Below are 25021 nucleotides of genomic sequence, written 5' to 3'. Positions count from 1 at the left end.
TAGTTATGACACAAGGATACAAATTCTGAACCAACCGCAGTTTGCGAAAGGTTTCCTGAAAGGGCACTGGTCTTGGTGAGACATGAGTAGAATGCAAATGAAAGCGACCCTCCCGCCCCCACCCCTAAATGTACATATATATATATATATATATATATATATATATATATATATATATATATATATATATATATATATATATATATATATATATATATATATATATATATATATATATATATACATATACATATACATATATATATATATATATATATATATATATATATATGTGTATATATGTACAAGATTCAATTTGTCACACTGTTGTTCAAGTTTTTACCGTGTTATTGTTTAAATTTTCATTTTAAAAAATGTGCCATTTTATTTTAATGCTTTAGTTTGAAACTAAATGTTTAATTTTTCATCTTGCATCATATTGTTCTTCAATTCCACTGAACGCAGTCTATTTTCCCTCCTTTGTTTTGAAAATGAAGACTAGCATTTGGAATTTAACACTACTTGTACTGCAGAAAAACTAATATACTGCCAACCCAGCTCCCTGTAGTCTACTGTAACTTTGGTAAAAAAAAAAAATTAAAAAAAAAGAACACAGCAATGGGCTGTAATCAACAGATTTATTTTACAACAGTACCATACTGCTAAGTAGATGACAGTAGGAGCACTGTGTATTTAACAATAAAATACTGACAATCCTGCTGCCACTATTATACCGTAAATATACAAGACAATTTGTTACAGAACTGAACCCTGGGGCACACCTCTAGTTAATGGAAGAAAGTCAGAAGTGACTGATTTTAGCTGAACAAACAAAGTGCACTCAGAGAGAGGCTTTAAACCAGTTGAGGGTATGAGTGATACCAATACTGGAAATTGTGTCAAGACGGATGGTGTATGAAATGGTGTTGAAGGCAACACTCAGATGGAAACGAATCTACACTAGAAAGTACTCCAGATGCTGCTTATGAATGCCCACAAGAGGAGATATATCAACAAATTGTATTGTGTTTTTCTGTTTACAGTGATAGTACATAGTTTAGCCATTTATTAAATAATGTATATGCTAAGAGTTGGTGGGAACTAATGGAAATGTCATTAACTGCATCACGTGGACCTAACATGGAAAACATGTAAACACACAAAGTTTGGATTGCAAAATGAGCTCTTAATGTCTTGTGTTAAGAACTGATTATTCTACTTTTTCTGTAGTGAGGAACATCCAGGCGCTTCTTTATCTTCCGTCTGTCCATTTGCTTTTGATTTGTTTGCAATTTAGCTTTCAGCTTCTGTGTCTTCAGTGCTATTTTGCTGCAGGAAAAGCCTGCAGCAGGACCACTGCACCCCCAAAGACAGTATCTTCCCCCTTTTTTGCTTTCGTTCGTCACTGCTGCCCTGCCCTGCTTCCACCTTCCTCCCCCCTGCCCTCTTAACCATCCCCAAGCATGGCCTGTCGGTGGTTCACAATCTAAATTTAAACCCCAGCAGGGCCAACTGCTCCTCCAGCTACTCTGGGCTCCTGTTATTTTTCTCCGCCGAGTTTAGCTTTTTCTGTCAGAGGCCCTCAGGCGGGAGGAGAGGTCTGTGGCCCTGCTTGAGGGAAACAAAGTGAGAGGAAGAGGAGAAGAGGGGGGAAACGGTGGCGTGGGAATCTGCATAAGATCGGCTGGTCTGCAGCTCTGACATCTTCACAGGAAGGAGTTACAATCCAGTAAACATTCGGATTTTACACTGAGAGGTCCCATTTTTCTGGAACTGGGAGTTTGTGTCAGGTGGGGGCATCAGGATGGCGACCAACGCAGAGGCAGCCAAGCCGGTCATCATGAACGAGGAGGAACTGAAGAGAAAGCAAAGGGAGAAGCTGAAGAAGCTTCAGGCCACCGGGGGTAATCCTCGCCCCGCAAGATCCCTCTTCCTCTTCACCCTCAAAAACCCCTTCCGCAAGGCCTGCATCAACATTGTGGAGTGGAAGTATCCTTTTTAACTTATGTGTATGTACATCGGCTGTATTTGCACTATTTATATGGGTTTTACTCTTAATTACAGAGTGTATAACAATATCAAGGTATTATATAGTTATTACATCATGCATACATCACGCGGTTGAGAACACATACAGAAAGGATGGACAGGGATTGTCTCTGAAGGGCAGTGAATTATCAGCTACGTTATTCACCTGTGCTGTGCATGCTTAGGACAAATCTCTATGATCTGCGGCGAGGTGATCATTGCAGTGTAAATACTTGTCATGTTCCTGGGTTGTATCAGTGCTTGATTTTCAGATGGAGCAAATTGGGATTCATCTGATCACTTCTATTTGGGGATCTGAATATCTTTTTGTCTAATGCATTTATATCAGTATATCTATACATATACATATACATGTACATATACATATACATATACATACATGTACAATGGTGCCTTAAATAAAAACAATTCATAAGAGCTCTGTAACTAAACATATGCTGTGTTTGTGAGTAAAGGATTTTCCTCCTTTTGGCCTCGTGTCCATGGACCATACAAAATTTTAGTCTAGAATTGAACAAGTTAGCTGTATGTGTCTTGTGGTGACAGCTTTATCATACCGTATTTGAAAATGATTATATATAAACTTGACTATACTTTATTAGATTGTCATGGTGTAAATAGTGTTTAAAATTAATGTTACTGTGTTTTGTTGCCATATTTTTGGCCAGTGTGTTTTGTTTACATTTGAATATTAATCACATTGGTACGTTACTGGGTTTGGATGCTGCAAGGAGTTCAAATTCACAGAAATCGTATCACAGAAACTCCTTTTGTACATTTTTGGCGCTCACAGACTCAAATATAAAAACGAGCATTGAACATTATGACCAAACATCTTCCCCTAATGAGTAGTGCATGTTTAAATGATTTGTCATATTCTTGGGCCCTGCAGCTGTCTCACGACATCACAGAGAGACATGATGCTGACCTGGCAGGGGAATTCTCTAGCAGAGCCCCCTATGGATGAGAATGAGGCGGCACAGCAGACAGGATTACATTAACGGTGACAGCTTCGCCAACTTCTCAGGGGTAGTTTTAGGGATGATGTTTCAGGCAGGATTTAAAGCCACTGATTAGTGCTGCAGAACTTTTACATGTAGTTTGTTGCACTGTATCAGAAAAATCACAGAATGACTCATTTAAATAAACTTATCTTCAATCTTTCACTCTAATTAGGAGAAAAAGTTATTTTCCATATAATTTATAAATCTAAGTTGGCATTAATTTTGGGGCTTTCTGCCTTGTGTTATGATTCTAAGTTTTTTCCATCCAGAACCTTTGAAATCATCATCTTATTAACCATCTTTGCAAACTGTGTGGCTTTGGCTGTGTTCCTGCCCATGCCTGAAGAGGACAGCAATAACACCAACTCCAGTTTGGTAAGCTTAAAAACAAACCCTTTGTTTGATGTATCACACATGTCTATGTGAGAATCCGTGGATAAATGGATGAAGGTTATTTTTGTCCAGTATTTTTCCGTTTGCAACAGTGTTGATCAAACTGAGATCATTTTAATTTGCTGAGCACTACCAGGGCTTTGAGCCAGTAAAGTGTGATACTTCATGACTACGGCTTCCAGCTGCTCATTGCTCTAAGGGCCAAACCCCATTTAAATAACTCCAGACACAACTCAGTGCTTTATTTGGAGTCCCATCTGTGCAGCTGATGAACAGTCATCAAACAATTGTGCCATTCGCTCATCCTTCAACCGTCATCTTCTCATTCTTTACCGATTGGTAAAGATGTAATAGTTCAGATGTCTGAGAATAGATCACATGGGTGAATAAGTTTATGAATAAGTTTACTGAATAACAGCAGGTTGCCCATAGTTATGGATATGTTGTTTTTATATTCTGGTTTAAAATCAAAGCAGTGCAGGACTTTTTCAGGGTAAACAAACTGGTGTTTGACATCTGGCTGTGTTTTCTGTTAGTTTACACAACATAAGGATTATTTAGGTTTGCATAAATTATAAAGTGTCCACAACATGTGCAGTCCTGCTCAACACCACTGGTCACTAAATAAATCTGCTAAACAAAAATGGGAAAAAGAAGAAAAAAAAAAAGCTGCTGCTATAAAATCACTGAAAAAATTATCATAATTCTCTGTAAAAAGACTAAACCAAGTCCAGTCTTCAAGGCTACTATTGATTGATTTGATTGATTAATATTTCTTTATTCTAAACAAACATGAGAAATTAATCAACAAATTAAAGAAAACGTAACAGTTACTGGCAAGTCTGAAAAGGAGCAGGATGAAGCAAAAACTTATTTCTTCACACCACCACCTTTATAATCAGAATTTTATCCTCCTTGCAGTTGTTTCATTAATCCCTTAATTATCAGTCAAAAAAAAAAAATCAATACAGAAAAACAAATAGATTAATATAAACACGTACACATACTCATGTATAAAATCATGTACTTATGATTTTAAAGGTCTTTCAATTGTTTATGAATGTTTGAATGGTCTTGGGCCTTCTTATTTATCATACCTTCTCTTAAATTGTGAGCCTCATGGACCCTGAGGTCTTCTGGTACCGGCTTCTAAATTGTTCCTAAACTGATAGGTAAAACTTATGGTGAGGCTTTGTTTCACCATTACGGTCCTCAACTGTGGAACAACCTGCCAGAGAACCTCAGAGCCGCAGAGACTGGTGTTTGTGAAAACAGGCTCAAGGCCCACCTTTTTAGCTTAGCTTTTAACTGAAAATTTTGTTTATTTATTTTTGTTTTAGTATCAGATTTTACTTGCATTAACTTTATAAAGTCTTTGTATATATATATATATATATATATATATATATATATATATATATATATATATATATATATATATATATATATATATATATATGTATATGTATATACATATATATATAAAACTTTATAAAGTCTTTGTATATGTATATATATATATATATATATATATATATATATATATATATATATATATATATATATATATATATATATATATATATATATATATATATACATATATATATATATATACATATATATATAAAACTTAATAAAGTCTTTGTATATATATATATATATATATATATATATATATATATATATATATATATATATATATATATATATTTATATATATATAGATATATAAACCAGGGGGTTTGCCTGCCTGGTCTGCAGGGTTGTTGCCATGGGTGGCTGGGGGTGCGTGTGGTGTGTGTTTTTAAATGAATACTTTGGTGTGTTTTATTTTATCATGCAAAAATGTTTTTCATCATTATTATTATTTAAAGCACTTTCTGCTGCTGATTGTATAAAAAGTGCTTTACAGATAAAGTTTGATTGGTTTATTGATTGATGTACACATATGCATATATACATACACATGTACACACATATATACATTACATCCATTTTGCTTGGCACCAAGGCATCTATTTGTGGCAAAAGCACTAAAGATAAAGCTATTCATCCTATACTAGTAGCCACATGTTACAACAAACAGCAATAACAGCTCTAATTAGCCATGAGCATTGAGGTGAAGGCCTATTGAAATGCAAGCTTTTTTTTAGGGTCCAAGCTATACAATGTATAGATCGGGCCCTATTGTGTTGAAATTGTTCACAACATTATTCTCTGCGCAAATTAATTGCATTTTTGGGGGCCTTAACATGCTCCAAAATTCACCAAATTTTTCCTACCCCCCTGTTGCAATGTGAAAAATTTTAGATTTTGGGGTGCTCGGGATTATTCAGACAAAATTGAACATGAGCACCACCTATTTTTAGTGCCCCGCCGGTGCATGTTATCAATCTTCATGAAAATTGACACACATGTTCTACATGAAAGAACAAGCAAAAAAGCCTTTTAACGTCATGGTGAAAAGTCGACAGGAAGGCGGCCATATTAGGTCAAAGTCACCATTTTGGTGTTTTACTCACCTTGTATTTGAACTAACTCGTCCTAGGGCTTTCATCCAACTGACACCAAAATGGGTCATTATTCTCAGGAGGCATGTGTGATTAAACGTTGGGCTAATCATTTATATAACTCTAAGTGCAAAGGAGGGACGGGGCCTCTAAGTTTGATGTCTCGCCATGAAAAACTAAGTTGGTATAACTCCCACATAACACAACATATCTGCAACAAATTTTCTAGATATGATGGTAGTCCCGTCCTGAAAAGATCTAAATGTCAATAATTCTGTTATCGATTAGCCATGCCCCCTGGCAGCGGGAAGTGTTGTTTTTTACTCAAACACCCATTTCTCTGGCTTTGTGCACACCACCAAGTTCTAATTGAGTCAGACAGCAGAAATCATGTTGGTGAAGAGTTTCAGCGAAAAGGGTTGCTCTACGATGCACGGTGTGACCGTGCCGTCATGGCAAACTTCCATATGCCACCATGACATCATAATTTACCATAAATCTCTCAATTTTTATCCAGTCACCATAAAACTTGCAGGAATTAATCCCGGCCTGGTCCTGAAAAACTTGACATGACCATTTCCAGTTTTAGTATAAAGCCCGCCCACTTCCAACAGGAAATACTTATTTTTCACATGGAGTGGTCCTTCTCGTCAGCAATCATACCCAAACACCTGAAAATTCTTTACAACATGTCGAACCCTTTTAGGATGCCACAATTAAGAACTCAAGTTGATACACCAAAGGTAACCATGGTGAATGATGCTCTAATGCTATGAAACAGGAAGTACCTGTAACCAAGCCATAAAACCTTTAATCTCCATGATGACAGTCATGGTGTTAACTGAGTCATGGAGTAACATCTTTAATAAGTCCCAATATGGATGGTAAGCGCCACCTACAATATTTCAATCGATTAGCCCCCCACTCAATTAACTGACATGCATGAAATTTGGTATACAAAAGCTTCCTGCCAAGACCGACACAAAAGCCTCTTAGACTGATTGGCTAATTTCAACAGGAAGTCGGCCATTTTGAAGAAGGTGCCATTTTTTGGGGGTAAATTTGGGCATATTCTTTGCCACACATTTAACGAGCTCATCCTTTTATCCAACTGACACCAAAATTGCTCTGGACACTCAGGAGGCATATGTGATCAAAAATTGTGCTAATTGTTTATGTAACTTAAAGAGTGTAAGAGGGGCAGGGTCTCAAAGTTTGATGTCTCGCCATCAACAACAAATTCATACAACTGCTACATAAACACAACATATTTGCTGCTAAATTGGTACATATGATGCCTGTCCCATCCTGAACCCAACTGCAAGTCAATAACTGGATTTTAAATTAGCAAGGTCGCTATTTGTCTCTGATATACAACACCCGATCTGGGCTGCTGTGGTTAGCACTGTGGCCTCACAGCAAGAAGGTTGCTGGTTCGATCCTTCGCTGGGGCAAGGTTTGGGCAGTGTGTGAAGTGTGCATGTTCTCCCTGTGTATGTGTGGGTTCTCCAGCTTCCTCCTAGGTTAATAGGTTACTATAAATTGCCCTTAGGAATGAGTGTGAGCAGCGTTAGTGATTGTCTCTGTGTGGCCCTGCGATGGACTGGTGAGCTGTCCATGGTGTACCCTGCCAAAGACCGCTGGGTACGCCCATGAAGCTTCCCTTCATTGGATTTAGGTTAATGAATGAATGATTACAACACACAATCTGCACCAAGCTGGCATTGGGTCAGTTTAGTACAATGCTGACCACAATTAAGTGTCTATATGACAGCTCCACCCCCTGGAGACAGTCCCTTGTTTTAAAGCCTAAATGACCTGATTTGGAGTGAGGGTGAGAGAATCATGGGGGGGACGTTGTCAAGGAAGGTGGTGCCAATAGGCTGAGTAGCGCCGTAGATGCGAGGGCCTTAATCGCCGTTTGCTGCTTTCTAGTTCACTGATGGGTTCTATGTGGTTCCCCTCAGTTGGACAGATTGGTTGTGTTTGGTGTGACCTTATAAACAGATTAACTAGTGTTAAACTGTCACTCACCAAACAGATTTCACAGGGTTTTTTTTTTTACAGGCGTAGTGTCTTAGGTTAAAGCCTGTAAGGAAAATAACATCCTTACAGTAGAACACGAAAAAGGTTCTGTTCTGTTTTACCTGTTTTCTGCCTCTGTCCTGGAGATGTTGTGTATGAACCCTTTAAAGCCCAACCTAACAACAACTGTAGAAAAAAAGTCTTTTTTTTAAAACCCTTTAACAAAATCTGGGGAAAAAAAACAAAACAATTTATTTTGTGGTATTTTTACAATTTATCACCATGTGATAGATCAAAATTATTGTAATGTAGTCTTTTGCTTTTTGGTGTCAACCACAGTGCACAAGACCAGTATCTGATGGTGTACAACAGGGTTTTGATTAAAGGGATGCAAAATGTCTCCAAAATTGTAAGTATCAAATACGGTGCATTTGGTTTGGCATCATATAGTTAAAAAAATTTAATCAGTGGATCAACTAGTCATTTTAGAAGAAAATGTTTCTAGGAATAACGCAAAAAGTCTTTGGTTTTCTAGTACAAAAACAGTCCTGTAGCCTATTCGACTAAACTAAAATCTGCCATTGCAAAAACAAAAATAAATCAATAAATAAGACCCTTGCAAACTTCCAGAGCTTAAATGCAGTTTAGGGGCAACAGAGAGAAATGCTTAAGGCTGTTGTTGTTACCAAAGTTTCTTCAAATGTTATTGTAAGATGCCAATAACATGGGCTACAGTAGGTTTTTATAAACCCAACTCTTATCTCCATCTATTATATATTATTCCAATAAACTCTTCGCAAGGTGAAAATGAACATACTTTTGTTGATACACACTCATTTTGCCTGCTGCCACTCAGAATCAGCAGGGACCCAAATTGGACCCCATGTCTTATCCACCTTTGCTTTCACTCACCAGCCTCCCTCCAAAACCTTCTCACTTCTTACGACCATTCCTCAGAGGTGAAAAATGTAAGAAGAGCTGGTTTGCCCTCCTGTTGCTGTCAGATGTAGGGCAGCCAAGATGGTGTCACAAGAGTCCACAAATGACGCCTCTCGTAACCACACTTATACATTTAAAACTATGATGGGTTGTAACATTGACACACTACAGTGTCGAAGTGCAGCTAACCTTGTTTTTCTGTTCAATTTAAGTCTAAATGTTTGTATATTTGTTGTGATTTTAGACTTGGTGGTTTTAACTGATTTGATCAACTTAACATTGTTCAGCTGTAATGTTTAAAAAAAAGAAAAAAACAGCATCAAGTATAATCAGCAGTGCACTGGAAATCAACTTTCCATTGTAATGGTGGCGGGAAAAGGTGTGGGTGTCATTTGCCATCATATTGATATCAAGTCTGAAGAAAAAATGACTCAGTACTGTATTTGTCCTACATATTGACAGTAACAATTTAAAACATACATGCTTTTGTTCAACCAATGTAATATTTCACATGTTAACCTGTTCTAAGCAAAGTTGCTAAGTGAGTTATTCCATTTGTTTCTCGAATTTCTCAAAGTCATATTTGATTAGAATGAACATTACACTGCATGCCACAAAACAAGATCAATTTATTTGATACTAGGAACTGTTTTGCTGTTAGCACCTAGAAAGTCCCTCAGCAGGTAATTGAACACCTTCTGAAATCCAGCCTTTGCTGACCTCCAGTGGTTTAAGTTTTCAGAAGGACACACAACATCACTGCAAGACTGTACAGCAACAACAAAAGGGGGAAAAGAGCAAATAAGTTTTCAGTTTCGTGTTCAAGGAGTGCCGGAAAGTGCAATCTGTTATTATTCCTCATGCTTGATCTGCTCGTCTTACGACAGGAAAGTCTGGAGTATATCTTCCTGGTCATCTTCACGTTAGAGTGCTTTTTGAAGATTGTGGCGTATGGGCTCGTGTTTCATGAAGGAGCCTATTTACGGAACTGTTGGAACATATTGGACTTTGTCATCGTCTTCATGGGGTAAGATGAGCTTTGAGCTGCAGCTGGATACCTGACGCAGCAACATTTTGAATTATTAGTTTGAAGAGTTAAAATGCTAAAGGAAAAAAAAAACTGAATGTCACTGTCATCAAAGCTCATTTTGTTACAAGGCAACAGTTTTGCAACAGCTTCATTATTTTATCCTGCAGTCTTTTCACGTTTGCGGTGGATACCATAAATAAGATAGCAGGAGTGCCAATGGAGAAGGGTGGGGGGTTTGACATGAAGGCACTCAGAGCCTTCAGAGTACTGAGACCCCTCCGCCTTGTTTCTGGAGTCCCCAGTAAGAGCCTGTTTACTAAACTACACATCCTGCATACATTTGCTTCTCTGTAATACTGTTCGATCTGTCTGAATATGCAATACTTTACATTATTTGTGAGGAAATAGTGCTGAGATCTTCTGTTGCTCCCACTCAGGCTTGCAGGTGGTGATGAACTCCATCCTCAAAGCCATGCTACCTCTGTTGCACATCGCCCTGCTGGTCTTCTTGCTGGTCACTATCTATGCCATTATGGGACTGGAACTCTTTAAATGCAAAATGCACAAGACGTGCTATTACACGGGCACAGGTGCGTATAAAACATCTCAACAAAAGAACCTAAGTGTGTAAGTTAAGATGCTTTAAACTGATCTTTTTTGTCTTCCCCCACAGAGATCTATGCAACAGCAGAAGGTGAGTTGCCTGCTCCATGTGCACAAGCAGGTAATGGACGCCGCTGCATTATCAATGGTTCTGAGTGTCGGCCTGGTTGGGAGGGTCCCAACAATGGTATCACCCACTTTGATAACATTGGCTTTGCCATGCTGACAATATACCAGTGTATCACCATGGAGGGATGGACCAAAGTGTTGTACTGGGTCAGTGATTTAATACTGGGATGGTTTGTGATGCTTACCACAACATAACATCATCTACTGCCATCACGTTAGATGATTATTTATATGCCAATCATTTAAGCTGACTGACTTGAGTTGTTTCCCAGGTCAACGACGCCATTGGGAACGAATGGCCGTGGCTTTACTTTGTCCCGCTTATTCTAGTGGGCTCCTTCTTTGTGCTCAATCTAGTTCTGGGTGTGCTCAGTGGGTAAGGCAACTCTTATTCACACAGCCTATGGTTACTTGTGTTTGTTTCACTTTTTCTGATGGACTATTTGGTTATTCGGTTCCACAAAGAGAGTTTACCAAAGAGCGCGAGAAAGCCAGATCACGGGGAGAGTTCCAGAAGCTGCGAGAGCGTCAGCAGCTGGATGAAGACCTTCATGGCTACATGGAGTGGATCACTCATGCTGAAGTACTGGATGCTGACAGAGAGGGCAAAGGTCAGCTCTATGAACTACCTCAGCATCTGGGTTACCGTAGAGAAACTGTTAAACTTAAACTCTTGTTATCATGTCAGGTCTGCTGCCTTTGACCAGTGGAGATTCTGACACAGATAGTCTGTATGACCTGGAGGGCAAGAGTCGTATTGTTTACTACTAGTGAGTCTACGGTTCTGGAAGTATAATTAATGCTAACATGAAATATTCTTGGCCACTTGGCACACTAAGCTTGAGCTTTTTTTTCTGTGTTTAGCCGTCTGGCCCGTCGCTGGAACCGTTTCTTCAGGATGAAGAGTCTGGTATACGTGAAAACAAAGTCTTTTTACTGGCTGGTGATGTTCCTCGTCTTCCTCAACACTCTGACTATAGCCACAGAATACCACCACCAGCCAGGTTGGCTGACCGCATTCCAAGGTGATTATTATCCATTAAAAAATAAAAAAAATTGAAAAAAAATAAATCATCCGTCCACCCTTGTTTACTGTTTTCCCCCATAAACGTCATTAGTTGCTGTTAGAATAACCTGCTTTGCTTCTTTTTTCATTGAACAGATGTGGCTAGCCGTGTTCTGCTGGTGCTGTTTGTCATTGAGATGTTTCTGAAGATGTACGCTCTGGGACCTAGAGCATATTTCATGTCTCTGTTTAACCGGTTTGACTTCTTCGTGGTGCTTTGTGGTATCCTGGAGATGATCATGCTGTCAGCAGGAGCCGTGTCTCCCCTCGGTTTCTCCGTGCTCAGGTGTATCCGGTTGCTGAGGATCCTCAAAGTCACAAAGTGAGTCTAGTTCCTCCATGTTGCACAAGTTTAAGTGATGCAAAATAAATGATCATTAAAACATCTTTTAACTATTTTTTTTAGATACTGGAAGTCTCTCAGCAATCTTGTGGCCTCTCTCCTCAATTCAGTTCGCTCCATTGCCTCGCTCCTTCTCCTCCTCTTCCTCTTTATAGTCATCTTCTCACTTCTTGGAATGCAGGTGTTTGGAGGGAAATTCAACTTTAACGACCACCGAGCCCGTCGTAGTAACTTTGACAACTTCCCTCAGGCCCTGATCAGTGTATTCCAGGTGGGAATCTAGAATATTTAAATCACATTTTATTCAATTTCTACTGGTAAGTTCCTCATAATAAGTTATCTTGTTTTAAATTAGATTTAGATGATCCATAGTCTCATATTGAACTAATTTTTTTATGGCAGCTGCAATTCCACATGCTTACCAGTGTTTACACATTCTCTTCCTTCTTTTATGTTATTACTCAGGTCCTCACAGGAGAGGAATGGACCAACATCATGTACAATGGCATTATGGCTTATGGAGGGCCCGTCATACCTGGCATCCTGGTTTCCATCTACTTTATCATCCTTTTCGTCTGTGGAAACTGTATCCTTCCAAACATTCACAAATGTCTTCTTGAAATGAATAAATTGTATTTAAGGCAAGGATGCCATCCACTGAGGTTGTTGTTTCCTGAGTCTGATACAAACAGATATCCTCCTCAATGTCTTCTTGGCCATCGCTGTGGATAACCTTGCTGAGGCTGAGAGTCTGACTTCAGCCCAGAAAGAAAAAGCAGAGGAGAAGATGAGGAAGAAGCTGCTGAGGTTAATAAAAGAATTCCTTTGGCACAATTTAGAGGGATTGATGTGTCGTGCATTGCTGCTTTTTTTTTCCCTCATCCCTTTCTTTTTTACCATCCAGATCCAAGATGCCTGAGAAGACTGATGAGGAAAGAGAAAGGATAGCAAAGAAACTGGCAGAGCAGAGGACCAAGATAGAGGGCATGCCAACCACAGCCAAGGTTAATGTTGTGTCTGGCATTAAATTACACCTTATGGAGCTAAATTATCTTTGATACACACATATCTTTTTTTTTTCCAGCTCAAAGTTGATGAGTTTGAGTCCAATGTCAATGAAGTGAAAGATCCATTTCCACCTGCTGATTTTCCAGGTAAAATGAACAAACAGAAACACGTTTATATTTCTCTTTTTATGTCTCAGTGATGTCACAGAAAGAGGCCATTAATGGCAGGCGTATGTATTACTTTACACCGGCTGTTTTGGCTGTGCTGAAGCGCAAATAAAGTCACCCATCATCACTACTTGACTCAGCCCATTCCTTGAGTTGTACTTGGGAGTCTAAAGCTATTTTCACATCACTCCCGGAGGAGTTTGGGAGGCACCATATAAAGCCTGTAAAATTATTCGTTTTGAGCTTTGAATTTTGGTTGGATGTCCCTACTGAATGAGTTTTTAGTACACTGTACATATTTGAGTCTGTTTTTCTGCATGACAGGTGATGACGAGGAGGAAGAGCCGGAAATCCCGATCAGCCCTCGGCCCCGACCAATGGCGGACCTGCAGCTAAAGGAAGAAGCAGTTCCATTGCCTGAAGCCAGCTCCTTTTTCATTTTTGGACCCCAGAACAAGTAATTTGACTGTTACTCTGCACAACACAAATGAGAAGATCCACACATATATTCTGGGAAAGTATAGCCACAAATAAAGATATTTGTGCCTGTGTGTGTTTACACCTGTCTATTCTTTGGTTTTAGGTTCCGTAAGCTCTGCTACAAGATCATCAATGCTTCCTCCTTCACCAACTTAATCCTCCTGTTTATCCTGCTCTCCTCCATCTCGCTGGCAGCTGAGGACCCGATTGATCCAAAGTCCTACAGAAACCAGGTGACACCCAAGTTTACCTCAACATACTGGATAGGAACTGTTTTAAATAAGGCCAAAAGTCAACAATTGGTTTTCTATGCCTCTTTTTCAGATCTTGGCTTACGCTGACATTGTCTTTACAACTGTGTTCACCATTGAGATTGTACTGAAGGTACATACAGCAATAACTAATGTGCTGTACATCATTTAATACTTATACTCATTTTTCTGACACCAATACAAACATCACAGTTCGGTGGCCCCAATGAAAAATATCAGCAGAAATACCAACACATATCCAACAGTACAAGTTAAACCAACCATTTCTATTACTTTTTATATAAAGCATTATATTTGATCAAATGATTAACCAATGGTTTAAAGTAGAAGATGTCTCAAGGTTTTCTCACATTTTAGAAGCTGTAATTGCTGCCATTGTTGCTCCGCCTGTACCACCCTCAGTCAGTTGGCTTGCCCAAAGTTGATCAAATTCACTATTAGCCATAGTTCAGCACATGCATATGTTTTTAAAGCATAACACCATGTGGATTCAGTCTCATTGTGTTTCACTGCACTATGGCACTGACAGATGACAGTGTACGGAGCTTTCATGCACGAGGGTTCTTTCTGTCGTAACTCTTTCAACATCCTGGATCTGATTGTGGTTGGAGTGTCTCTCCTGTCCATGGGGATGGAGTGAGTTTGCATTTTAACGTCATTAGAATAGACAGAGAATGTCACAACTATTGCTTTTTTTTTTCTAGATTACTCCTTTTATGTGTTTCAAGGTAGACAGCTCAAGACTGCTCTTGGTAATGTTTTGTTTGCAGATCCAGCGCTATCTCTGTGGTGAAGATTCTCAGGGTGCTGAGGGTGCTGAGGCCTCTCAGAGCCATCAACCGAGCCAAGGGATTAAAGGTATAACACATGCTTTATCAATTCTGATTGTGAAGTTTCTGTTGTTTCCGATCACAACAATCAATCAGATCATTCAATAAATGAAAAGTAATATAATAAGTCAAATAAATAGATAAAAGAAAAAAATGCAAGTACAAAAAAAAATGTATTCTGCAGAAAAAAATACTCATATAATTGATTTATGATAAAATGTGAAGTGAAATTACACTGATTTCCTTTTGGGATCAACAAGAAGTTAGTATCCTTTTCTTATCGCATGGTAATTATGGGAAAGTAGCTGATTTGTAAAAAATAGTCAAATAATCAAATAGATTAATTTAGAGTTTCCTAAAGTTAGAGTCAGATCCTCACCAAAGTGAAACGTTTGTTAATGGAAGGAAAAATAATGAACAAATAAGGAAACAAAAGAAGATGTAATCTTACTTTTTGCTTCTTTGTTATATTTGTTATTCATTTGTGTATTGTGAAATGTTGGAGCGCTTTACCTCCTTCAGCCTGAAAATCATGTTAGTGTAACCATGTGAAAAGTTTATCAGGACATCACTTGATGTTTTATTGGACTGTTGTCTATTCATCACCTTCCTTAAAGCCACTGATGAAAATGAGCTTGTTAGATCAAATCTAGTATGTGTTGATGCTATAGCTATTCATTATTGTGCACAGTCCCTATCAAACAAATTATTATTATTATTATTATTATTATTATTATTATTATTATTATTATTATTATTATTATTATTATTATTATTATTATAAATAATAATAATAATAATAATACACATGCACATTACACAAAAAAGAAAATATAAATGACTTCTGCTTTCATCTAAAAATATATTTTCTAATGTTTTGTTTCTTTCTTTTTCCCATTTTAAACCATCTGAAAGTTAGTCATTTGAGATGGGGGGTAAATGGGGCTATGTTGTTACCTCAGATGTAGCTTAGAAGTAGATGTGGAGTAGAAATCACTCAGTTTTAAATCACTCAGTTTTAACAAAACTTAGTTTTATTCTCTGTGTTTATTGGCTGTCGTGTGATTATTTTCCAGCATGTTGTACAGTGTGTGTTTGTGGCCATCAAAACAATCGGCAACATCGTTCTGGTCACCATGCTGCTGAATTTCATGTTTGCCTGCATAGGAGTGCAGCTCTTCAAGGTAGTATTTCTGTTTTCATTACATGTCTAGTTTTTTTTATTGTTATTTTTATTTTTATATATATGTTTTGTTTTGTTTTGTTTTTTTTTTTCATTTTTCATTTTGTTTTGTTTTGTTAATTTTTGTTATCATATGATGCTCTCAAGGTCATATTTCCACTTAATCCTTAGTAAGTATGTAAGCCTCGCTGCTTGTGTATCAAATGTGTGAATAATCCTTCCTCTCTCAGGGTAAATTCTACAGCTGCACAGATGCCACCAAAATGACCGAAGAGGAATGCCAGTAAGTAAGCCATGTCAAAGATTTCATGTGTTAGAGCTATTTTAGAGTGAACACTCACTGTGCCTGTTCTCAGGGGATCCTTCTTGAAGCACATGGAGAACTCGCTGGAAGACGCGATGGTGGCTAAACGGGAATGGGTCAACAGCGATTTCAACTTTGACAATGTGCTCTACGGGATGCTGGCTCTCTTCACTGTTTCCACATTTGAGGGCTGGCCAAAGTAAGCTCAGAATGTGTTTCCATCCATGAAAAATTACATCTTTAAATAGTTTTAGTATTTCATCATAAATAGTGTGATAGTACAAAATAACATGGACTTAATTCTATGACCAGAAATGTCACCTTATCTCTGATCTTTGATCTAACCGGCTTAATTTGTTTTCAGACTCTTATATAGAGCTATAGACTCAGCTGAAGAAGATAGGGGGCCAGTCTACAACAACCGTGTCGACGTGTCCATCTTCTTCATCATCTATATCATCCTCATAGCCTTCTTCATGATGAACATCTTTGTGGGTTTTGTTATAGTCACCTTCCAAGAGCAGGGTGAACAGGAGTATAAGAACTGTGAGCTGGACAAGAACCAGGTGCACTGACAGTTAAACCATTCTTAGTAATATCTAAAACACGAAACAATCATGTAACACGAATAATTGTTATTCTCATAATGCACATCTCATGTGTGTTCTGTCTGCCCTCAGCGTCAATGTGTGCAGTATGCTCTGAAGGCTCGCCCCCTGAGGTGTTATATTCCCAAAAACCCCTACCAGTACAGGGTCTGGTACATAGTCACCTCCTGTTACTTCGAGTACCTCATGTTCTTTCTAATTATGCTCAACACCTTGTGTCTGGGGATGCAGGTATGTAAATCACATTCTCATTACAACCCTAAGAACTCCAAGATTGTACCTGGTATTTTTTAAGACTTGTCTGATTGTGACAGTTGTGACAGAATAGTCTAGGAAGTGATTTTACAGCAGAAAAAATGTTTATAATTCTAATAAATTACAATATATGTATTTTTTTATGATTTGCTCACAGCAACAACATCAGTTTCATCTTGATTATATTAAATGTAATTTTCTTTCCACTCTGAACAGCACTGTAACCAGTCAGACCATGTTACCAAGCTATCAGACACTCTGAACTTGATCTTCACTGTGCTCTTCACAGTGGAGATGATACTTAAACTCATGGCCTTCAAAGCTAAGGTAAATACTCCAGTTTTATACGTTGTCATGGTTACATACCCAGTCTCATTTCCCTCTGTGACAATAAGCTGTGTTTCTTTGTGTAGGGTTACTTTGGAGACCCCTGGAACGTCTTTGACTTTGTTATTGTCATTGGTAGCGTTGTTGATGTCATCCTAAGTGAAGTGGATGTGAGTACTTCTTGTTTTGTTTATTTCTTTGTTTTGTTTTTTTTTATGGTTTTGTCAAACTTAAAGAAATTCCTACTTTTCAGATTGTCATTGTAGACGCTGTTTAAATCATTGTTTTGCCAAGAGTAAGCATCCTCAACCAGCAGGATGATCAGATTAAGAATGATGGAATATACACTACTCACAAAACGTTACCTGGATATTATGTAGATTGATATTACATAGATACTACACTAATATTACATCACAAATGTGGGACATTTAAGTAGAATCATGCCGTGATAACGCCTTCATTTTAAACAATGTATTAAAAGAAACAGTAAGAACAGTCGTAAGTAGCCTATCCCATAAAGATAAAATTTCAATGTCTTGATAACTTCTCATTTGTTTGGTGTTATCTTGATCTGACGAAGTCAACAATTTGATTAAGATGACTATCTGAATACAAGTTGTTATTGAACCAGAACATTTGGACATAGTTCTGACACTTCTTTTGGATTTTTTTCCTTTTTGTGTTTATGTTTCATTACCTTATTAGAAAACAGCATTCTCTGCTATAAATATTTAAGCACACTTGAACACTTTACTATGTATGCATCGAAATGTTTTCAAATTAAGCTCACTGGTAAAGGTTATAGCGCAGGGGTGGGCAATTCCAGCCCTCGAGGGCAACAGCCTTGTAAGTGTTGGGAGTTTCCCTGCTGCAACACATCTGACTCAGATCCATGAGTAATGAGCAGAGTTTGATGTCAAGCTCTGCACAAGTCTGCGAATTAAGTCGGACTGGAGTTGCCCATTCCTGTTAAAGCATATTTAAGGTTCATCACACATAAAGACAAATTCCCCTAACTTTTTGTGAGTACTGTTTTATTTCCATTTTAAGTCAGAGAATTATGGCCGAGCCTCTAAATGGTTGCAGGAGAACCAGCTCATAGGACTGGGACCTTAATATGGCCGCTCATTTTCTCCTCACTCCTCTGCTTCCACTCACCTTGGTGCCTTTTGTAACTTCTGAACCATCTCAATCACCAAATAATAACACTGTTTTTAATAAAGTAAAACGTGTTTTTTGTGTGTAGTGCGAGCCCTTAAAAAGCACAATATCAGTCTGGGATTTATTTTTACAGCACACATTGTTTGGCCAGTCATTTTTGTCTGCCATTTTTTGCACTGCATTGTCCTAATTTTCATCCACGTATAAAACTGTCGTAATATCTCCATCCAGATCCTATTAGTTAATATAGTCTCCTAGTTTTTCATCTAAATTTTAAAATTGTATCCCCATCAATCCCTCTGTGCTCCATGCACTCTCTCCTCATGTGTCTACTCTCCACAGACTGCCCTGGCCTCCAGTGGAGGACTGTACTGTCACCCTAGCTGTGGTGTAAATATCTGCACTGCATGAGCCTTGCTGTGTGAGCACTCCACTACCTTCTCTACTAAACAATAGGTGTACACTACTGAATCGTGTGGTGTTCAACATGATGAAGAAACATGTTGCTATCTTTTCTTGCATCGTTCAGAGGAAAAGAGACCTCCGGAGGTTTGCCATAACATGCAACAGTATGATTCATACTGTTAGCAAAACTGCTGCATCTCAACATTGTCTGCAGATACAGTGATGGCTGAGTGAAGAATGTTAAAGTTTTTGGCAGTAGATGAAGTATAGTTAGTTTATTTTGCATGGGTTACAGCAAGTTGCAGCTGTTCAGCACGTTTAATCTGGAAACTTTGTAACTTAAGTAAATACATGACTCTAATATTAACCTGTTTTATTCAGTCTCAGTATGTTTCAGCTACTGATTAAACATCTTATTATTAATGGTTTTGGTAAGTATACATACAGCTAACACATTTACAACTTATTCTTTTGTGCAGGAGAAAAATCCAATGCAAGAAATTGCAGTAAGTCCAAACTGCCTGATTTAAATTTGTCGTGTTTTTATGTTTTCACCTTAATATTAATCAGTTTCTGTCTTTTTGTCCACAGGCCTCTGAAAACGCTTCCGTTTCAATCACATTCTTCCGACTCTTCCGTGTAATGCGTCTGGTCAAACTCCTGAACCGATCAGAGGGGATTCGAAACCTGCTGTGGACCTTCATCAAGTCTTTCCAGGTCTTCATAATATTCCCACTATTTTCGTTATTATTTTTTCTTCTGTTCTTTACTGCGTTTGTGAACAAGCTGCTTTCTGTCTGTAGGCTCTTCCACATGTAGCTCTGCTCATTGTGATGCTCTTCTTCATCTACGCTGTCATTGGGATGCAGGTATCCTGGGATAAAGTATTTATTCTGTGCAGAACAGCCATTGACTTCAGATATTTGGCAAGAGTTTGACTTGTATTGTTCTAATCTTCAGATATTTGGGAAGGTAGCCTTAGTGGACGGCACCCAAATCAACCGCAACAACAACTTCCAGACATTCCCTCAGGCTGTTCTGATGTTATTCCGGTGAGCACGTGGGGATCACTGTTTTTAGCAAGTTCAACAACTGATCCAAGATCTCACCATTTGTGTGCTTACGTGTCCAGATGTGCGACTGGAGAGGCCTGGCAGGAAGTTATGATGGCTTCAATGTACGGGAAGAAGTGTGACCCCAAGTCTGATTTCCTGCCAGGAGAAGAGTACACCTGCGGGTCCAACTTTGCTGTCTTCTACTTCCTCAGTTTCTACTGTCTCTGTGCCTTCCTAGTGAGAAACAGACACATGTTTAACACCTGTTTATGAATTTCATCAGCATTATCAACTTTCAGATTCATTCAGATTGTAAGAACTATCAAAAAACTTAAAATGTCCTTTAAAATTATATAAATTGTTCCTTTTTTTCCAACCATCTCCAGATCCTCAACTTGTTTGTTGCTGTCATCATGGACAACTTTGACTACCTGACACGTGATTGGTCACTTCTTGGTCCACACCATCTGGATGAGTTTAAGAAGATCTGGGCTGAATATGATCCTGAAGCCACGTGAGTAGGACCACCAAAAGACATTTAATGCAGTTACACATCAAAGAAGGTGAAATAAACTGAGTGCATCTAACGTGGAGCATAAACACTTTCTCTGATCGAGCAGGGGAAGAATTAAACATTTAGATGTGGTGACACTGCTGCGACGTATCCAGCCTCCACTGGGCTTTGGCAAGTTCTGTCCTCACCGTGCTGCCTGCAAGGTATCTGTTAGAGAAAAATAAAGATCATAAATGTACAAATAAAGGCCGCAGTTTCATAGTTTTTTCTTCTAATACCTACACAAGCATAATTTTGTGAATCTGTGCTGTGAATGTTCTGTACTTTGAAATATGAAACTGCAGCTGCATCTGTGTGAGAGCACATTGTCTATCAATAGTCAATACATAACTATTTTTTCTCATGGGAAAACTTGTGTTTTGTTATTTTATTCTTTTTGTCTGTAGCGCTTGGTTGGTATGAACATGCCTCTCAACAGTGATGGCACTGTCACCTTCAATGCCACCCTGTTTGCTCTGGTCAGGACTGCACTCAAAATCAAAACAGAAGGTACGTTAAACCTGATGATAGTCACCATAAAGATGATTTCATTTTTTTAATTTCATTTCATTTTTATTTTTACATGTTATAATCAGAAGTAACTTATGCATTTCTTTTACTTTTATGCTCGTATTTTAATTCTGAAAAGCTTCTTTGAATTGATGCCAATAGGTAATTTTGAGCAAGCCAATGAGGAGCTAAGAGCCATAATAAAGCAAATCTGGAAACGCACCAGTATGAAACTGTTGGACCAGGTCATCCCACCAATAGGAGGTTGGTGTATAGATACAAATAAGATGCTACATTTCACCTTTACAATATAATCCAACATTTCTCACACATCGCTGTGATTTCCAGATGATGAGGTGACTGTGGGAAAGTTTTACTCTACCTTCCTGCTTCAAGACCATTTCCGTAAGTTCATGAAACGTCAGGAGGAGTACTATGGCTACCGGCCAACTAAGAAGAGTGCTTCCGGTCCAGAGATCCAGGTGAACTGCGAATTACATGACAGAAGACAATAACATATGGAACCCTGAAGTGTTTTATGTAACTAGTTACAACCCTCCACATCCTCCAACTTATACAGGCAGGTTTAAGGAGTATCGAAGATGAAGCAGCTCCAGAGATGCATAGGACCATTTCTGGAGACCTGCAGAATGAGGAAGAACTGGACCAAGCCATGGCAGAAGCAGGAGAAGAAACCATTTACCAGGTGAAAACCTATGAATGAAAAATGTTTCTTCTTTTTTTTTCTACAAACATTACTGGGCATCATTTCATTTGAGATTATAAGGTTACTTTTTATTATTTCTTTTTTGTTAAATAGAAGGAAATATTTAGGAAAGGGGTTTCTTTCAAATGCCTGATAAATGCTCAGTGCTATGTTTAAAAGTGAGGATTGACACTGGTGTGACATCAGCTGACATATAAACTTGCACTTTATACATGACATGCAGTAAATCACTGACTTGTTTATATGTGGTGTGTAATGTGGGACCGTACCTGCATGTCCGCTTTATTTGCTTGATACTTCCAGCGTTCACACGGTCTCTTCGGTAACCGAGTAGACTCCTTCGCCGATGAACCTGTCAACGCTCAAGCCTCCCAGATGACAAGCCAGCGGCCCCTCCAGTTCTCAGAGAGCCAGCCCGAGTCTCCACCAAATTCTTCTGGCTTGGTGTCCAATACAGATTTCTTCCCCACGGCTTCACTTAAGAGCAACACAAACAACAACGCCTTTGCAGAGTGAGTGTCATCACACATCATCTCCACTTTGATTGCAACAAGTAGTATCATTATACCTGATGAGTTTGCTGTCACTTAGGTTTTCTTTCCAACGAGAAGGCAGTCCAGACGAGTTTTACAATCCGTGTGAAGATGCAGAGCCAGGTATGCTAGAAGAAAACTACGTCTACAGGACACTCACATACTTTGAAATGCACACTTGCTAAAGTAAAGCAACATCTACACGAACACACTTCACTTTAAACTATTCCTTTTTGTGGAAAATGGCACGAGACTGAAAGAAAAGACACTTAATGGATTTCTGTTTTGTCAATATTAATTCATTCCCACTTTTTCAGACATCAGACAGCCGTGGAACTTCACCGTGAGAACAGACAAAACACAGGTGATTATTATATTTAAAGGCTGACTTATTTGTGACGTGAAATAATTAAAAGAATATATATTTAATGAAATAATTTCTGTCTTTCATGCAGTTTCCTTATGATCCTAATTATGAGGACAGCCAGAGTCTGAGCTCCCATGAAGCAACCGACCAGCTTATCAGGGAGGTGAGTGTGGAAACCACTGGCAACAACATTACTACAGACTTAGTAATTACAGCCCATCACTGGTTCATGTTTCAGTCTGATATTTAGGTTAACTTGAGCGAAACTGTACACAGTTGTGTTTGAGTTTTATATTTGTAGGACATTTTAAAGAGAAACTACTTAAAGCTTTTCACCTGAACATTTGACCCAATCTGTTGTCACCCAGTTGAGTTTTATGTAAGATTTTATGGATGGAAAGCGTGACAGTGATGAGATTGTTACGCAAAGAAGTTATAAGACTTCATTTAGCTTTTAAATTTGTTTACATGCAAGAAAATGGGAAAATGTAGCAGTGTGTTAATATGAATGCTGCTTGTTGCTTTTCCTTAGGCTCTCGAAAAGGGAGGTCTAGTCTCCTTGGCCAGAGACCCAGACTTTGTCTATGCAACTAAACAGGAAATGGCCGATGCCTTGCACAGCTCCGTTGCTGGAATAGAGGGCGTGGCTCAGGACATGCTCCAGGAACGCAGCATCCCTTCTGCCAAAAAGAGACGCCCTGTTCCCAACCCTCCCTCTGCCCCTGCTGTGGCTGCACAGGAAAAAAAACAGCCTGAACCCGCTGTTAGGAGAAAGAAACGTCCAATTCCCACAATTCCCATACAAAACAAGCAGGACAGGGCCGACTCAGGAGTTTAGAGGCTGTTATTTAAGTCTACGAGGTTAAAATGGATTTTGACACCAGCAGGTGGGGTCACCTCATGTCGCGATACCAAACTTGTCCTTCCTTTTGCAAACCTAACTCAAAGGCCTAAAGACTGGTTTGTATTGGGTTTAATAAATTGCCAAGTGTGGTTGAACCTGAACCAGGGCAAAACAATACATCTGATGATGCAACATCCCTCAGATGTATAAAACTGATTAAAAAATCACTGATTGATCTAAAAGTGAACACATTGACGCACTTCTTTCTTTTGTAGCAGTTGCTGAGGATATCATTCCACTTTTGGTACAACCAATTGGGATGAGCAAAGTGTCTTACTGGAGCCTCGCTGAGGGAGGGAGGCAGGGTGGCGACTGGTGACTAAAATGTCTATAATGGCTGATTCAGTCCAGAAAGAAGGCTGCAGTCTGTGTTGTACTGCAGTATAGTTAGCGCAGTGGTAGAAAAACTCAGCTTTGTGGAGACAACTTTCTTTGCATCCAGACCCAGAGAAGTACAAACACTTGAAGATGGTCTCTGATGCTTACAAGGCAAGCTCAAGAATTTTGTCATGTAATCTTTAACACTGTGTTTACTAGGTTTCCTCTGCGAAGCACTGTTGCATGCAGTCGACAGTGGAAACTTTTACAAGCATGAAAATGCATTTAAATCTATTACGTAATTATCAGACACATAGCTGTGATAAATGATTAGGCCATATTGTAATGAACAGTGGATATGATTTATTTCCACCTCCCATTCTACTGCTGCAGGCTTCATGTTTTACTTCTACATAAATTTGTAATGTTTCTGTGTTGGGATCGGCTCAGGGGTCAAAAGGATTCTTCGGCATACCTGGAGTATGGTTGATTTAGCTTCTAAGCTCACTAAAGTCTATTATTTTATTCATAAATGTGTAGACAGTTTTTGCACTTGTTTCATGTTATACGCTATAACGTTTACAGGCTTCCCAGAGGGCTGTTTTTTTGTTGTTGTTTTTTTAAGTGTCCTCTGATCTGCCTGTGTTTCACTGTCACACATTATGTTTCAAGGTTTTGGAGTCTACTAGTTTGAGTGGACCTGCCACCATAACTCTCCTTTGCTCCTGAGTCTGTAAAATTAATGTTGATGTAACATTTGTGTTTTCACCATTAAAAAAAATAAATAATAAAAAGAAAATGTGTGTTAGCTTTCTTCCTGAGTAGAAACTAGCAGGTCACACCATGTCAACTGCAATCTGGAGATGGGGAAGGTAAGAAAAGCTGTTGCAGCTCCCCCTGCAGATGTTTGTGTGAAAATAGAAACTATAAATAGTACTGTTCCTCCTTAAGGACTGA

General features: G+C 38.6%; 1 protein-coding gene across 1 annotated transcript; it reads left to right on the top strand.

Moving 5' to 3' along the window:
- The first annotated feature begins 1509 nt into the window (after nucleotides 1-1509).
- On the top strand, nucleotides 1510-24852 carry LOC306755054 (dihydropyridine-sensitive L-type skeletal muscle calcium channel subunit alpha-1-like). Its single transcript, XM_079239292.1, has 45 exons — nucleotides 1510-1989; nucleotides 3323-3428; nucleotides 9811-9950; nucleotides 10121-10254; nucleotides 10391-10543; nucleotides 10627-10832; nucleotides 10958-11061; nucleotides 11151-11296; nucleotides 11374-11455; nucleotides 11550-11710; nucleotides 11848-12073; nucleotides 12158-12365; nucleotides 12560-12680; nucleotides 12787-12901; nucleotides 12999-13098; nucleotides 13179-13248; nucleotides 13594-13726; nucleotides 13853-13982; nucleotides 14074-14133; nucleotides 14551-14657; nucleotides 14792-14879; nucleotides 15928-16035; nucleotides 16265-16317; nucleotides 16391-16537; nucleotides 16703-16904; nucleotides 17019-17177; nucleotides 17418-17528; nucleotides 17615-17698; nucleotides 19035-19082; nucleotides 19577-19603; nucleotides 19689-19814; nucleotides 19901-19966; nucleotides 20058-20149; nucleotides 20230-20389; nucleotides 20539-20666; nucleotides 20773-20869; nucleotides 21113-21215; nucleotides 21378-21479; nucleotides 21564-21697; nucleotides 21796-21921; nucleotides 22246-22454; nucleotides 22534-22598; nucleotides 22793-22839; nucleotides 22931-23005; nucleotides 23375-24852. The coding sequence occupies exons 1-45, from the start codon at nucleotides 1805-1807 to the stop codon at nucleotides 23678-23680; spliced, it is 5550 nt and encodes a 1849-aa protein (XP_079095418.1). The 5' UTR covers nucleotides 1510-1804; the 3' UTR covers nucleotides 23681-24852.
- Nucleotides 24853-25021: the final 169 nt, after the last annotated feature.

The sequence above is a fragment of the Telmatherina bonti genome (genome assembly GCF_933228915.1).
Source record: "Telmatherina bonti genome assembly, chromosome: 4".
Taxonomy (NCBI): Eukaryota; Metazoa; Chordata; class Actinopteri; order Atheriniformes; family Telmatherinidae; genus Telmatherina; species Telmatherina bonti.
Note: the sequence above shows the minus strand (reverse complement) of the source record. Positions and strands in the feature narration are given on the sequence as shown.